Raw genomic sequence first — 17,416 nt, forward strand, 5'->3', positions numbered from 1 at the left:
TGACCTATGTCTCGAACCCTCCGCCCACGCAAGGATATAGACATGACCAGTCCTTACCTAGCAGGCCGGCCTCCCCGTTTTCGTCCTCCTGTTTGGTTTCCACACAGAGCTGCCTCTGCCCGGTGTCAACAGGTGCTTGGCTTGCCTCGGAGAAGCTGACAGCTGCCTCAGCGAGCAGCGTTAGCACCTGAAACAGAGGAGAGGAGCGCTTTTAGGAAGAAGGCTCCGAGGACACAGACAAAACCACCGGCAATTTCCACAGTGAGAAGCCTTTGATGAAGACCAGCAGCCTCTAAGACGGGGATGTGGAACCGCCGGCCCGCAAGTTTCTCCTGCTGTTATCTCCGAACAGTGATTGGAGATAATGGGGTATTTAAAGGCCATTAAACTCTGAACACCCCACACAGAACGGGATTGTTGTTTTTGCAGGTATGAGAGCAGTTGTGCTGAAGCTTAATTGTCAGCAGACATGCATGGGACTGAGTGATGTTTTGTGTTTGCTTGGTGGGAAAATGTGCATATGGGTAAGAATTACATTTGTCCTTGTCTCCTAGGATCTCTTCAGTTTGCTTCAGATGTAAAAACAGTCTGTTATCAGCACTTCTATTATTATTATTATTATTAACAACAACACCAACAACAACATTTCTATACCACCCCATAGCCGAAGCTCTCTGGGCAGTTTACGAAGATTAAAACCCATTATACCTAAAATCTATACAGTATAGAAAGTTTTATACTGCGTCTTATCCCCTTCATGAATCACTGCCTTGGTTTTCCCAGTAGTAATGTATGGCTGTGAGAGCTGGACTATAAGGAAGGCTGAGCGCCAAAGAATTGATGCTTTCGAACTGTGGTGCTGGAGAAGACTCTTACGAGTGCCCTGGACTGCAAGGAGGTCAAATCAGTCCATCCTAAAGGAAATCAACCCTGACTGCTCATTGGAAGGACAGATACTGAAGCTGAAGCTCCAATATTTTGGCCACCTAATGCGAACAGAAAACTCTCTGGAAAAGACCCTGATGCTGGGAAAGACTGAAGGCAAAAGGAGAAGGGGACGGCAGAGGATGAGATGGCTAGATAGCATCACCGATGCAATGAATATGAACTTGAGCACACTCCGGGAGAGAGCGCAGGACAGGAAGGCCTGGCGTGCTATGGTCCATGGGGTCACGAAGAGTCGGACACGACTGAACGACTGAACAACAACAACAACAACATAGAAAGTTTTAAAACCATTTACATAAAAACACAGAAACAGACAGTACACACAGTGACAGTATATATCTAAAAACAACTTTGAGCAATCAACCATAACCATAAGACAAATCCAGGACCTGATTAAAAGTCATCATATGCTGCCAAAATGCCCAAGAAAAGAGAAAGGTCTTAACCTGGTAGCAAAAAGATAACAATGTTGGCGCCAGGCGGGCCTTGTTGGGGAGATCATTCCAGAATTGGGGGGCCACCTCCAAGAAGGCGCTGTCCTTTTTTTGCCCCCTTCTGAGCCTTCCTTGGAGGAGGACCTCGGAGGAGGACCTTAGATGATGAGTGTAGTGTACAGGTAGGTTCATGTCGGGAGAAGTGCTCCTTAAAGAGTATCGATGTTTGCACCATCACCAATGAAAATCAGAGCAAACTTTGTTGGTTTATTGGGGGAACCTGGGGCTGTAAGGGTACACACTGTATTTATACATGTTTCTCTTTTTAATTTCCCAGTTATTTGTATTTTTTGATGGGATATTCTTGGCTTGTCCAATAAATTGTGTGTGTGTGATTGATTGATTGATTGATTGATTGATGGGGAGACCAGCAGCAGACCAATGCAGAGGGAGTCTGCAATGCACAGAGATCAAACTTTTTGGCCCCATGGGGACATTTGGGAATTTGAGAAACAGTTGTGGGCACCCCAAAAAAATGCCTAATCACTGGATCGCTGCCTTGGCGTCTGTACTCTATGGTTCATAGGCTGCATCTTATTCAGCAAAAATGCGTGCTTCATGTCTACTGGCCACCGCAATGTCTCTTTAATAAGGGATAGTCTAATTCAGCTAATTGCTGGTGCTGCAATGCAGCTAACGCTTCTTTTAAACATATATTCCTGCAATGTCCAGTAGTTGCTTCTTTTTGGGGAGGAGGTTATTTCACAGATAAATACTGTACTGGAACAGTCTTTAATATTCATTGATGTACACGCTCTTTCAAATTATTTACCTGCTTCACAGAAATTAAGAAATGGTCCACATAAATGGATTCCCTTTTGACAGCTAAAAGACTGATAGTACAACTTTGGAATGATAAACACTCACCTCCTATAATGCAATGGATTGAGGACCTTACAACGCTTCCAATATTGGAACAAGTGGCATATAGACGCCACCTTCAAATGTGTACTTATTTGGATATTTGGTCTGCTCTTTGTTGAAGCCTATGTACAATTGCTCCCCTTCATGGATCACTGCCTTGTTGTGGCGAAGGGGCTTGCGTAACTCAGGGAAGCCATAAGCTATGCCATGCAGGGCCACCCAAGACGGACAGGTCATGGCGGAGACTTCTGACAAAATGTGGTCCACTGGAGGAGGAAATGGCAACCCACTCCAGTATTCCTGCCAAGAAAACCCCATGGAACGTATCACAAGGCTAAAAGATATGATGCCGGAAGATGAGCCCCTCAGGTCGGAAGGTGTCCAATATACTACTGGGGAAGAGAAGCGGGTGTTTCCAAGTAGCGCCAGAAAGGGTGAAGCGGCTGGGCCGAAGCCGAACGGACACTCAGCTGTGGATGTGTCTGGTGGTGAAAAGAAAGTCCGATGCTGTAAAGAACAATATTGTTTAGGAACCTGGAATGTAAGATCAGTGAATCAAGGTAAGCTGGAGGTGGTCAAACATGAGATGGCAAGATTGAACATCGACATCTTGGGAATCAGCGAACTAAAATGGACAAGCATGGGCGAATTTAATTCAGGTGACCATCATATCTTCACTGTGGGCAAGAATCCCTTAGAAGAAATGGAGTAGCACTCATAGTCAACAAAAGGGTGGGAAAAGCAGTACTGGGGTACAATCTCAAAAACGACAAAATGATCTCAGTACGAATCCAAGGCAAACCATTCAACATCACAGTAATTCAAGTCTATGCCCCAACCACTGAGGCTGAAGAAGCTGAGGTTGATCAGTTCTATGAAGACCTACAACACCTTCTAGAATTAACACCAAAAAAAGATGTTGTTTTCATCATAGGGGATTGGAATGCTAAAGTAGGAAGTCAAGAAATCACCGGGATAACAGGCAAGCATGGCCTTGGTGTACAAAATGAAGCAGGACAAAGGCTAATAGAGTTTTGCCAAGAGAACACACTGATCATAGCAAACACTCTTTTCCAACAGCACAAGAGGCGACTCTACACATGGACATCACCAGATGGTCAATATCGAAATCAGATTGATTATGTCCTTTGCAGCCAAAGATGGAGAAGCTCTATACAGTCAGTAAAAACAAGAACTGGAGCTGACTGTGGCTCAGATCATGAGCTTCTTGTTGCAAAATTTCAGCTTTAATTGAAGAACTTTAATTGAAGGGAAAACCACTAAACCATTCAGGTATGACCTAAATCATATCCCTTATGAATATACAGTGGAGGTGAGGAATAGATTTAAGGCATTAGACCTGATAGACAGAGTGCCTGAGGAACTATGGACGGAGGTCCGTAACATTGTTCAGGAGGCAGCAACTCAATCCATCCCAAAGAAAAAGAAATGCAAGAAAGCAAAGTGGCTGTCTGATGAGACTTTACAAGTAGCTGAGGAAAGATGGGAAGCGAAAAGGGAGAAAGGGGAAGATATAGCCAACTGAATGCAGAGTTCCAGAGAATAGCAAGGAGAGACAAGAAGGCCTTCTTAAATGAACAATGCAAAGAAATCGAGGAAAACAACAGAATGGGAAAGACTAGAGATCTCTTCAAGAAAATCGGAGATATCAAGGGAACGTTCTGTGCAAGGACGGGTATGATAAAGGACAAAGAAGGCAGGGACCTAACAGAAGCTGATGAGATTAAGAAGAGGTGGCAAGAATACACAGAAGAACTATACAGGAAAGATCTTAATGTCCCTGATAGCCATGATAGTGCGGTCACTGAACTTGAGCCGGACATCCTAGAGAGCAAAGTCAAGTGGGCCTTAGGAAGCATTAGTAACAACAAATCTAGCGGAGATGACAGTATTCCAGCTGAGCTATTTAAAATCCTAAAAGATGATGCTGTTAAAGTACTGCACTCAATATGCCAACAAATTTGGAATACTCAACAGTGGCCGCAAGACTGGAAAAGGTCAGTTTACATTCCAATTCCAAAGAAGGGCAACGCCAAAGAGTGTTCAAACTACCGCACAATTGCGCTCATTTCACATGCCAGCAAGGTTATGCTCAAAATCCTACAAGCTAGGCTTCAGCAGCATGTGAACCGAGAACTACTGGAAGTACAAGCTGGGTTTCGAAGAGGCAGAGGAACTAAAGATCAAATCGCCAACATTCGCTGGATCATGGAGAAAGCAAGAGAATTCCAGAAAAACATCTATTTCTGCTTCACTGACTACGCTAAAGCCTTTGATTGTGTGGATCATAACAAACTCTGGCAAATTCTTAAAGAGATGGCAGTACCAGACCACCTTGCCTGTCTCCTGAGAAACCTGTACGAGGGCCAAGAAGCAACAGTAAGAACCAGACATGGAACAACTGATTGGTTCAAAATTGGGAAAGGAGTACGACAAGGCTGCACATTGCCACCCTGCTGATTTAACTTATATGCAGAGTATATCATGAGAAACGGCGGGTTGGGTGAATCACAGGTCGGAATTAAGATTGCCAGGAGAATTATCAACAACCTCAGATATGCAGACGATACCACCCTAATGGCAGAAAGCGAAGAAGATCTAAAGGGCCTCCTGTTGAGGGTGAAAGTGGAGAGTGCAAAACCTGGTTTGAAACTCAACATTAAAAAAACGAAGATCATGGCATCTGGCCCCATCTCTTCCTGGCATAAAGAAGGGGAAGAAATGGAAGCAGTGACAGATTTTATTTTCTTGGGCTCCAAGATCACCGCAGACGGTGACTGCAGCCATGAAATTAAAAGACGCTTGCTCCTTGGGAGGAAAGCTATGGCAAACCTAGACAGCATAGTAAGAAGCAGAGACATCACCTTGCCGACAAAGGTCCATATCATCAAAGCTATGGTTTTCCCAGTAGTAATGTATGGCTGTGAGAGCTGGACTATAAGGAAGGCTGAGCGCCAAAGAATTGATGCTTTCGAACTGTGGTGCTGGAGAAGACTCTTACGAGTGCCCTGGACTGCAAGGAGGTCAAATCAGTCCATCCTAAAGGAAATCAACCCTGAGTGTTCATTGGAAGGACAGATAGTGAAGCTGAAGTTCAAATATTTTGGCCCCCTAATGCGAAGAGAAAACTCCCTGGAAAAGACCCTGATGCTGGGAAAGACTGAAGGCAAAAGGAGAAGGGGACGGCAGAGGATGAGATGGCTAGATAGCATCACCAATGCAATGAATATGAACTTGAGCACGCTCCAGGAGAGAGCGGAGGCCAGGAAGGCCTGGCGTGCTATGGTCCATGGGGTCACGAAGAGTCAGACATGACTTAACGACTGAACAACAATGTATAATTGCTAGGAAGTTGTATGCATTTCATACAAATCCATGTAGGTATACTAAAAAAACGGGGAGGGGGGATTCGGGTGCCCACGGGCGCCACGTTGGCACCTGGAAGCATCACATTGGCGCTCACAGGCACCACATTGGAAACCTTGGCCCACTCACGGTCACCTGCCTGAAACCTCCTCACCTGTTTCTCCATCCTTTCTGCATCGCTCTGCAGGAAGTCCTCGGCCAGAGCCACCGCCTGGGCACACGTCTCTGGGCCCCATTGCCTCACCCAGCTCTGGATGTCTGCAGGAAGGACAGTCAAGAACTGTTCCAGGACCAGCAACTCCAGGATCTGCTCTTTAGTGTGTCTCTCGATTTTCAGCCACCCCTGGCAAAGTTCCCAGAGTCTCCTGTAAGTCCCTCTCGGCCCTTCGGCCTCCTGGTAGCAGAAGCTTCTGAAGTGCTGCCGCTGCTTCTCCCGCCTCAGGCCGTCCCACCGCAAGATGGCCGCCTTCACCTTCCCATAGTCCTCTCTGTCTCGGGCCTCCAGGCTGCTAAAGGCCTGCTTGGCCCCTCCGCTGAGGGCGGGCAAGAGTCGGGCCGCCCACTCTTCCCTGGGCCAGCGGCAGGCCTCAGCCACTTGCTCAAAGGTGGCGAGGAAGGCCTTAGGGTCGCCCCATGGTTTGGGCTCTTCTGGCAGTGGTGGGATTGCCCAGTGTGGCTGAGGGGCCTCCACGGTCTTCAGGAAGTCCTGCCATTGGGCTTCCCAGTGCTGAAGGAGGCCCTCACAGGGTTCCTGTTTCACCAGAGTTGCTCCTGGTATTCTCTGAAGGACGTCTCCAAGACCTCCAGCCTGGAGAGCCTGAGGGTCTTTCCCACTACTATGGGACCCCTCCCCTTGCACACAGCCTGCTGAGTCTTGCTGCTCCATTTTCATGCCGGCTACACCTTGGCCGATCCGAATGTTTCAAGGACTCATGGTAAAGAGCCGTGGACAATGTTACCACATTCTAGGTGGTCATGAGAAGGTTTCACCCTGGGGGTAACAGAAGAGCAACAGGTTTAAGAAAGGGCTAAAAAGACATTACTTTGGGAGTGTTTAGCACAGGGGTACCAAAATTCCATTTCAAAGAAGCTCTCAGGAGCCACATCCTAGTGGCGGGCAGAGCCAAAGGCAAAGGGGCAAGGCCGAAACACCAGCATATTTTACCAGCTTAACCTTTTTTCCTGCCAGTAACTCAGCCTCAGGAGAGGCATTTCAGGCTATTAGAACGAGGAAAAAACATGCAAAAGCTGGCAAACCACCCAAGGAACGGCAGTTAAAAGAAAATACTGGGAAATGCTGAGAGTTGTAGGACTTTTGTATGTCTAAATATGCACAGGGTCGAGTCCTTATTCATGGATAAGCTCCAGCTCCATGGTGGCTGGAGACTTTGGGGAGTTGTAGGGCTTTTTCCTATCCAAACATGGCTAGGATAGCGTCCTTAGCCAGGCTTAGAGCAGACACACTAAAATCACTGGGACTTAAATTAGCCATGACCTGAATTCAGTCTCCCAGATTTCAGTGTGTCTACTCTAAGCCTGGCTAAGGACGCTATCCTAGCTATGTTTGGACAGGAAAAAACCCTACAACTCCCCAAAGTCTCCAGCCACCATGGCTGGCTGGGGAATGCTGGGAGTTCTTGAGCTTTTTTCTGTCTAAACATGCCTAGCATTGTGCCCTCAGACATCTTTTTTGGTCTGATCCCCCCGCAACCCCCAAAATGACCAGGAAACCAACCACCGAAACAATCACCAACAAGAAACCCTCCTGGTGGTGCCCAAGATTTTGGATATCCAGTCCATGATGGCTTGGAATAGCGCCTCTAGTATCATAGCACCTGGTCTCTGGAAGTCCCTAACACTCAGATTAGACAGGCGCCAACCTTTCTGGGTTTCGGCACCTACTGAAAACATAGTTTTTCCAGCAAGGAAACTTATCCTGTCCTCTGTGCACAGTAATACAGTCTTTCATTATGATCTTATACTGTCTTTTTTGTGCATCGCTTAGAAACTTCTTTTAATGTCAGCGATTCATACATATTGTCAGTTAAATGAATGAATTTCTTTTAATGTAAGCAACTCATAAATATTGCTAATCAAATATATAAATAAATAAATGATTGTAATGTGACTCATAAATATTGCTAATTAAATCATTTGATTTTAATGTAAGCGATTCATACACACTGCTAATTAAATACATTTCTTTTAATGTAAGCGATTCATACATTGTGCTAATTAAATAAATACATTTCTTTTAACGTAAGCAACTCGTTGTTCAGTTGTTAAGTCGTGTCCGACTCTTTGTACATATTGCTAATTAAATAAATAATTGATTGTAATCTAATGTGATTCATAAATATTGCTAATTAAATCATTTGATTTTAATGTCAGCAATTCATACATAGTGCTAATTAAATAAATCCATTTTTGTTAATGTAAGCAATTCATACATATTGCTGCTTAAATAAAAAAAATTCTTCTAATGTAAGGGACTCGTACATATTACTAATTAAATGCGTTTCTTTTAATGTAAATGATTCATACATATTGCTAATTAAATAAATACGTTCCTCTTAATGTAAGCCACTCATATATATTGTTAATTAATGAGATAATTAAATAAACAGACGAGAACAGCACAGCCCCCTCCTGCACACTTTTAACAGCTTCTTGCTGTGCAGAAACCGGCATTACCAGTCGCCCTCAACCCGGCGCCCACAAATGTGTCGAGCCGCAACTCCCATCTTCCCCAGCCACCATGGCCAATTGGGGGGGGGTTGCATGCAGTCCAGCACATCTGGAAGGCACAGCTGCAGAATAAGAACCTTCAGGGAAAATGGGTGAGGAGGGCATAATCTGCTGACAAAGCCCCTTTCTTTCATCAATGAACCCACCCCCTTTTCTCCCCCTTTCCAACTCACCCGAAAGACCCTCGAGCCACGCTCCTTGCAGAAATTGCACCACAAATCAAAGCACCCACAGAAAGACACACTTTCCGGGGGGGGGGGGGAAACAACAGGAAGAGCGTTGTGTTCAATCCAGTATTGTTAGGTCCTCGCTAGGAAATGCAAGCTCTTTCTGTTTAACTCTTTGTGCATCTCAGCCCCCAAACCCACCAAGATGAGGGGTGGGGGCTGGTTTGTGCAAGATTTCTCCCCCCCCCCCCGCAGTCCGCTCCCCGCCTCTAACGTGGAGCGTCCTTCCTTGGATTTCGTTTTGCTTTGCATCACCCACGCAATATTAGAATGGCTTAAAAATACTTAAAGGGAAATAGGAGATCACATGTTTGAAAAAGTCTTAACTGTGCAATCCTGTACATGTCTACTTACAAGTAAACCCCATCGAGTTCAATTGGGCTTACTCCCAGGGAAGTGTGCAAAGGATGGCAACCTAAGGGTGCCATCCTATGCATGTTTAGACGGGAAAAAAGCCCTATATCTCCCGCCATGCCCCAGCCAGTCATGCTGGCTAGGGCATGCTGGGAGTTGTAGTACTTTTTTCTGTCTAAACATGCAAAGGATTGCAACATTAGACTGCCATATAAATATTCTAAATATTTATTTAGTATATAAATATTCTTTAAAAAATAGGTTGCAGGAGTTTTTTCTGTCTAAACCTGCATGGGATTGCACCCTTAGACTGCCATTCTGTGCACACTTACCTGGGAGTAAGCCCAATGAAAAAGTGGGACATTGGAACATCAGAAGAGCCCTCCTGGCTCAGACCAAGGGTCCATCTAGTCCAGCCTTCTGTTCACACAGTGGCAGACCAGTTGACCCAAGGGGAAACCCACAAGCAGGACTTGACTGCAACAGCACCCTCCCGCCCATGTTCCCCAGCAACTGCTGATACTGGACCAGCCACCAGGACTAATAGCCATCGATCGCCTTCTCCATGAATTTGTCCAATCCCCTTTTAAAGCCATCCAAATTGGTGGCCATCACCACACCTTGTGGAAGTGAATTCCTTAGTTTAACTCAGCAATCTGTGAACTTGCTCTTATCTTGAGCAACTTCCTTCTGAGGAAGCATGCATGGGGTTGTGCTGTTGCTATCTGAATTGCACTCTCTCTATGTGCAACTTTGCATTATAATTTTTATTGCAATAGTATAACCCAAAGGAGTCATCCCATGAAGCTGATTGGTGGGAGATTCGGGACAGATCAAAGGAAGCATTTCTCCCCACATCCCCTGCTTTTTGTACCGCTAGCTTGATGGAGACTTCTGGAGCACATAAAGGTTACATGCTATTTTGTGGCATTTGGGTTGCTCCTAATAAAGCTACTGCCCAACTGGATTTTGGAACTAAAGGGTAGTTACTAAATAATACTAAAGGGAGACATTTTATGACATTTTAGCTAGTTTTAAAGGTATTGCCCAACTGTGGATTTTCAGAGGGGGGGTCCTCATGAACCTTGGTTTCTGTGACCTAGTTGCAATCACAGTGGCAAATTGTGGGTTATTTAATCCCTTGGTTATTTAACCTGCACCGCCTGCAAACTCTTTTCGCTTTCTGTAAACCATCTCCGATTGGCGCAACTGCAGTTTGGCAGTGGGGCATCCAATCCCAGACCATGGGTTAACCGATGGTGTATTCGCATGTCATGCTGAGTGACATGCCAACAAACCTCCAGATTCGCACATCATGCCGCCAGCCTCCAATCGCGCTGATTGGAGGTTGTTTACAGAAAATGGAAGTGGCTCGTGAGCAACATAGCTTCAGCTGATCCACTGGCTATGGCCTTTCCTGGACAGGGATAACCTAGCCACAGTAGTGCACGCGCTGGTAACTTCCCGATTAGACTACTGCAATGCACTTTACGTGGGGCTGTCCTTGAAGGTGACTCGAAAGCTGCAGCTAGTGCAAAATGCAGCGGCTAGACTGTTGACTGGAACATCACGTAAAGATCACATAACACCAGTCTTAAAGGAATTGCACTGGCTGCCGATATGCTTCTGGTCGGAATTCAAGGTGCTAGTGATGACATTTAAAACCCTAAGCAGCTTGGGACCTCAATATTTGAGGGAGCGCCTCCCCCTATATATGCCTGCCCGAGCACTGAGATCTGTTGAAGGGGACTTCCTCTGCATCCTACCAGTGCGAGACACATACTATGGTGGGACATGGGAGAGGGCCTTCTCTGCTGTGGCACCCTGGTTGTGGAATCCCCTCCACTTGGAGGCCCGATTGGCGCAGACGTTGGTTTCATTTCAGCACCAAGTTAAAACATGGCATTTTTACCAAAGCTTTTGAGGGGTAAATGCATTCCCTAAAGTTGCACAGTGTTTTAACCATTTCATTGTTTTAGACTTTAATTGGTATTAGCTTGTTTAATGGTTTGATTTATTTTTAGCTGTTTAAATTATTTATTGTTTTATACTGTTTAAATAGATTTTATCTGGACACTGCCCTGAGATCTTAATGATATGGGGCAGGATACAAATGTTTTAAATAAAATAAAATGAACGCCTGTGCATATTGTGAGTTAATTAACCCATGTATGCTGTTGCGATATGTGAACAGCCCCTATGTGCCTTGGACAATACCGTATTTCTGGGGTCTCCAACATGGTGCCCAGGGGCAGAAATGTACCTGCAGACCCCTCTCTTGGCACCCACCAGGCTCCCTGCCCCTCCTGATTTTTATTATCTTTCTTAAGATCTTTTTGGAAATTGACAATGTTTTTTGAACTGGGAGGCTGGCGTGTTGAAAAGCACAGGGCTGTCTTCCAGCACCATCTTCATTTGTGTTAAAAAGAGTGGTTTGGGGTTTCGGAGCTCAGACCCCACTTCCACTTTGTACTTGGTCTCTTCGACAACTCACTTTTCACCTTATCAGCCTGCCTTCTGGGAAAGGGAGGGTTTGTGACTTAGCCATGCCCACCATGGCAGTCATTTTATGACTGGGCAGCCCCTCTGTGACAGCCATTTTGTGAGAGTGCCCATAACCCTCAAAATTCCAAATGTGCCCACTGACTGAAAGGGGTTGGGGACCCCTGCCATATTTAGCTGTTCAGGGTAGAATCTACAACCAGAGGAATAATTTTCTACTTTGAAAATGCAATACTTTAAATTTTGAGGGTTCCGCTCCCTTCAGCCACTGGGTAATACCACACAATTTGGCTTCAGCAGACTTTTAGACCTTGTGCGTCACCCAAAGTTAACCTCTGGCTTTGCTAATGTAAAGTTTGTCACGTTTCTCTTTAATTCCGCTGTTTGCCCGCCCAGGCACCTGCGTGTCTCATGCCCAAGGCAGAAGACAAACCCAGACAGCAGGCAGCTTGGATGTTTTCAGAAATGGGAGTCAGCTGTTGCTTCTTTGTCCCAGAACCCTGGGCGGATAACCTGATACCTGCAGCACTGTAGAAGTAGGAAGTCAAGAAATCACCGGGATAACAGGCAAGCATGGCCTTGGTGTACAAAATGAAGCAGGACAAAGGCTAATAGAGTTTTGCCAAGAGAACACACTGATCATAGCAAACACTCTTTTCCAACAGCACAAGAGGCGACTCTACACATGGACATCACCAGATGGTCAATATCGAAATCAGATTGATTATGTACTTTGCAGCCAAAGATGGAGAAGCTCCATACAGTTAGTAAAAACAAGATCTGGAGCTGACTGTGGCTCAGATGATGAGCTTCTTATTGCAAAATTTCGGCTTAACTTGAAGAATGTAGGGAAAACCACTAAACCATTCAGGTATGACCTAAATCATATCCCTCATGAATATACAGTGGAGGTGAGGAATAGATTTCAGGGATTAGACCTGATAGACAGAGTGCCTGAGGAACTATGGATGGAGGTCAGTAACATTGTTCAGGAGGCAGCAACGAAATCCATCCCAAAGAAAAAGAAATGCAAGAAAGCAAGAGGCTTTACAAGTAGCTGAGGAAAGAAGGGAAGCGAAAAGGAAGGGAGAAAGGGGAAGATATATCCAACTGAATGCAGAGTTCCAGAGAATAGCAAGGAGAGACAAGAAGGCCTTCTTAAATGAACAATGCAAAGAAATTGAGGAAAATAATAGAATGGGAAAGACTAGAGATCTTTTCAAGAAAATCGGAGATATCAAGGGAACGTTTTGTTCAAAGACAGGCATGATAAAGGACAAAAGAAGGCAGGGACCTAACAGAAGCAGATGAGATTAAGAAGAGGTGGCAAGAATACACAGAAGAACTATACAAGAAAGATCTTAAATGTCCCTGATAGCCATGATAGTGTGGTCACTGAACTGGACCTCGACATCCTAGAGAGTGAAGTCAAGTGGGCCTTAGGAAGCATTAGTCACAACAAAGCTAGCGGAGATGACAGTATTCCAGCTGAGCTATTTAAAAAGATGATGCTGTTAAAGTGCTGCACTCAATATGCCAACAAATTTGGAACACTCAGCAGTAGCCACAAGACTGGAAAAGGTCGGTTTACATTCCAGTTCCAAAGAAGGGCAATGCCAAAGAGTGTTCAAACTACCGTACAATTGCGCTCATTTCACATTTATTTATTTATTTATTTATTTATTTATTTATTGCATTTATATCCCGCCTTTTTTCCTCTTGCAAAGAACCCAAGGCGGCTTACATTATCATCCTCCTCTCCATTTTATCCTCACAACAACAACCCTGTGAGATAGGTTGAGCTGAGACTGTGTGACTGGCCCAAAGTCACCCAGTGAGCTTCCATGGCCGAGTGGGGACTAGAACCCAGATCTCCCAGCTCCCAGTCCAACACTCTTGCCACTACACCACACTGGCTCTCATGCCAGCAAGGTGATGCTCAAAATCCTACAAGCTAGGCTTCAGCAGCATGTGAACCGAGAACAACCAGAAGTACAAGCTGGGTTTCAAAGAGGCAGAGGAACTAGAGATCAAATTGTTATAGAAATTTCAGTTGTAGTATGTCTGCTATCCCATGATTTTATAAGCTAGGCTATGTCTGTTTTACCTCAGTGTGAGACTGCCATGCTAAACAAAGACACAGCGCCTTATCAGAGACTCAGGAATGCCAAGAATGTGTTTACTAGAGTACAAGGCTACCTCTCTGCGCATGCCTAGGTACGTCAAAGGTGCTGCCTGTCTTCTGTTTCCCTCTCAGCTAGACAAAGAGATTAGTACAGCGCAAGCGTAAGACAGCCCCAAAGGTCTTGCCTATATAAACTTTTGAATCACATCACTTGATTGTAACCTTTGTTGGAGCATTAGCCCCAAGGGTTGCCTTATTCTGCAGAATAAAATCGTGTTGGACCAGATCTCTGCCTCCTCTCGTTCTTGGTAAACAAATTGGAAAGTCTACCAGGGAAAAGAACACAATTTTTGTAACAAATTTGGCGACTCTGCCACCGAGACGCCCTGTGTGACCTGGGAGCTAGGCAAACGCTGGATCAACCCAAGCGGAGGGCGCCCTGGACCTTGTTTGGTTCACCGTGAGGTTTGAGGCAGCTGTTGCCTGGCAACCCAGCTAGCAAAGGACTCCTGAAGAGACGAGATGGGTGGCGGTCTTTGGAGGACAGGACGAAACGCTGTCTGACTCTGGGGTCATTTGGAGGGTGAGCTACGAGGTAAGTTGGATCGCACTGTCTGGGCCGTCTGGGGAGTGCAAATCTCCCAATCTTGTCTAACTGAGCCTTGCTCAAGTAGCAGCAGTTGGGAAAGAAAAAATAAAAAAAAATTGGCCAACAGGATAGGATCGAAACTTTCGTAGGAGAAAACAGCCAAGACCCACTGGGATGCATGCTTAAGAATTTTAAGTTGTTTAAGTTAGATTATGGTGTCAAGATGACAAAAGATGAGCTCATAAAGTTTTGTAATGGGGAATGGGTGACATTTAGTGTTGGCTGGCCAACTGGGGGAAGCTGAAAAAAATGTTGGGTCCAAGGTATATAATAAAGTGATTGTTGATAACCATGGGGATCAGCTGCCTTATATTGATGCTTGGCAAATGTGGATATTGAAAAATCCTGATTGAATAAGAAAACATAAAGGTCAATATTGTAAAGTCATGATGGTATGCTCCGAGATGAAGCCCAAAGCCCCTGTTCTCCCTGACTCAAGCCCCACGGAAAGAGCTTGGAGATTAAGAGATCCTGCCCAAGACTCCCTGGGTTTCCCCTGCCCTATTTGGCCTGTTAGGTTGGGAGGAGAGGTTGCTGGGGGGAGGAGACGTTGCTGGGGGGAGGAGACGTTGCTGGGGGGAGGAGAGGTTGCTGGGGGGAGGAAGGAGAGGTTGCTGGGGGGAGGGGGGAGGGAGAGAAGCCCCCCCCACGGAGAACCCATCTGTTACATCCCCAAGTCTCGCTCGGTCTAGCTCCTTCTAAGTTGAAACATCTTCCAGTGTATTCAAGTTCGTTAGAGGAAGCAAGAACAGCTACAACAACAACAACAAAAGTTGTAAACTCTGAAGAAAGAGATTTGTTTGAAGTCTTAAAGACTATGGCAAAATTAAAGGAACAAAGACAGAGCAATGTCTGGGTCTGTGTAAGCTTATCTCTGCCAGTCTATTGAGAGCAGAGCTAAGGGGGGGTTGCCCGGCCCCACCAGAAGATGTCTGTAAGGACCTAATAGAAACAGTAAGATTTGCAAAAGAATTGCCCAAGTTAAAGCATCACAGCTGGAAAGCTGAGCAGACCTTGCTCTTATCTGTCGAAGAATCTAACAGAGGTGTAAGGTTACACCTTCCTCTCTTAAACTAATGAAAAGACAGACAGCCTTTGCTAACATCCCATTTTTATTGCCCAAAGCTTTTTGTTTGGATCCATTATTGTTTGGATTTTTGAGAGGCACTCTGCACATGGATTAGAACTTTAGACTGTTAGAGACTTGCCATGAACCGTACTGTGAGGCTTGTCATAGCCATAAACTCCGGTTGTTGTAGATTGTGTGTTTGTTTGTGATCAGCTCAGTGCACAGTTTGATTTGTAACTTCAACACTCAGATAAAAAGCTGTATTTCCAAGGCTTTGAGAGATTCACAGACTACAAAGGAAACAGCCTTCAAAAAGTTCAAAGAGAAACTACGAAAGTTAGTTTAAAAAAAGGGGGCCAATAAATTGTCTTTAAAAGTGAGAGAGGAAAATTCTCCCTCCCCTTCTCCTGTGGCATCTCTAAGCCCAGCTGTGCTTCTAAAGCCTGAGAAAGTTCCTGCCCCACGTGTTCCAGCTCTTTCTCAAAATCTGAACTGTCTGGACACTCTATATGCTCAGAGGCAAGCCTGACACTCTGTCAAAATTCATAAAGTGTGGAGTTGCCGATGCAAAAATGGTGGCTTAAAACTTTTTGCATATATAAAAATGCCCTTCCCTTGATCTTAATGGGCCCTGGCTGTGCAGCCAGAAGAACAGTATGATTGCCAGATCTGCTCCACCATGCCCTGCAATGAAAAAAATGTTTTTCAGTCATGCTGTTAGATTTCAATGCTGTAAAGCAGAAAAGGCAGGGGAAAAAAAGAGAAAGGACATTGGCAAAAAGACTGCCCAAAGCGAACGGGGAAGAAGAGGGGGGCGATGGTGGCCATAAAAGGGAAAGAGGACCAGCCGTGGATGTCCTTGCTTCGATATTCAAATGACCTTCTTCTGGCCACCCAGACAGAGGACTCATGTGCTAAAGCTACTATCTCCCTCTTGCAAGAATTAAACTTGAAAGGCTATAAAGTGCCAAGAGAAAAGGCTCAGATTTGCCAGACCCATGTCACCTTCTTGGCCTACCTGATTCGAAAGGGAACCAGAGACCTGAGCACTGCTCGGTTGGATGTCATACAGAAGACACAGAGGCCTAAAGACCCTCGAGAGTTGCGAGCCTTCCTTGGGCTCACCGGGTTTTGTACAATGTGGATACCTGATTATGGAGGGAAAGCAAAGCCCCTGTATGAAGCTTTGACAAAAAAAATATCATCCACTGAAAATGGACAAATAAAATGGAAAAGGCTTTTCTTAAGCTGAAGCAAGCCTTGGTGTCACCACCCGCTCTGGCCTTACCAGATCCCGACAAACCGTACCAGCTCTATGTACATGAAAATAAAGGAGTGGCATCAGGGGTTTTGACCCAAAGGACAGGTCCTTCCTGGAGACCTGTAGGATACTACTCGAAGACTCTGGATCCAACCGCAAAGAGATGGCCTGCTTGCTTAAGGGCCGTGGCATCAACTGCGCTTTTATCCGTCATGCCAGTCACGCTATGAGATCTCCCTGCTTTCAAGCCCAGGCCTCATCCTGCCACCTTGCTCCCTAAGCCAGATCTAAATTGTCATGACTGTTTAAAAATTTTGAGTCAGGCGACTCTGATCAGGCCTGACCTCACTGATTCCTTGTTACCAAAGCCAAACCTTAAGGTGTTTGTAGATATACAAGATGTGCAGTAGTTACTCTCGAAAAAGCGCATGGAAAGAGTGCCAATCCCGAAAAAAATAAGAGGCAATGCTTTGGCAGATAAGGCTGCAAAAGAAGCCGCACAAATGAGAAGTGAGGAGGTGCATTATGAAAGAGACCTAATCCCATATTTGAGTACAGATTTGGTTCCAATCTACTCTCCAGGTGAGCATGAGAGAGCTCTTGAATACAAGGCAAAGCAAACTAAAGATGGATGGTAGATAGTCCCAAGAGGCAAAGTGTTCATATCCAGGCCTCTTCTGAGCTTTATAGTGAGAGACTTGCACCAGGCTACACATCTAAGGAAAATTGCAATAGAAGATCTACTCGTGAGACACAGTGTAGCCCCTAAATTAAAATGGCCGCAGGCC

At 45.3% G+C, this 17,416-nt stretch overlaps 2 protein-coding genes across 2 annotated transcripts in view; both read right to left on the bottom strand.

Moving 5' to 3' along the window:
* The window catches only part of LOC146356145 (uncharacterized), a 51,194-nt gene that overhangs the window by 8,407 nt on the left and 25,371 nt on the right, over positions 1-17,416 (bottom strand). The gene's annotated exons all lie outside the window — the stretch shown is intronic.
* On the bottom strand, positions 5-6,585 carry LOC146356146 (SCAN domain-containing protein 3-like). Its single transcript, XM_084837477.1, has 2 exons — positions 5,848-6,585; positions 5-187 (listed from the first exon to the last, which is right to left on the bottom strand). Exons 1-2 carry the CDS (start codon positions 6,583-6,585, stop codon positions 5-7), a joined length of 921 nt encoding a protein of 306 aa, XP_084693603.1.

The sequence above is a fragment of the Heloderma suspectum genome, chromosome 2, assembly GCF_057233095.1.
Source record: "Heloderma suspectum isolate Gila_16-S chromosome 2, 16-S_ref, whole genome shotgun sequence".
Lineage (NCBI taxonomy): Eukaryota > Metazoa > Chordata > Lepidosauria > Squamata > Helodermatidae > Heloderma > Heloderma suspectum.

What these genes read in the sequence shown, in the direction of transcription:
- LOC146356146 (XM_084837477.1), bottom strand. Translation starts at nt 6,585, where the DNA reads ATGAAAATGGAGCAGCAAGACTCAGCAGGCTGTGTGCAAGGGGAGGGG. An exon ending in CAGAAAGGATGGAGAAACAG is followed by an intron (nt 188 to 5,847) that starts GTGAGGAGGTTT and finishes CCTCTGTTTCAG; the next exon opens with GTGCTAACGCTGCTCGCTGA.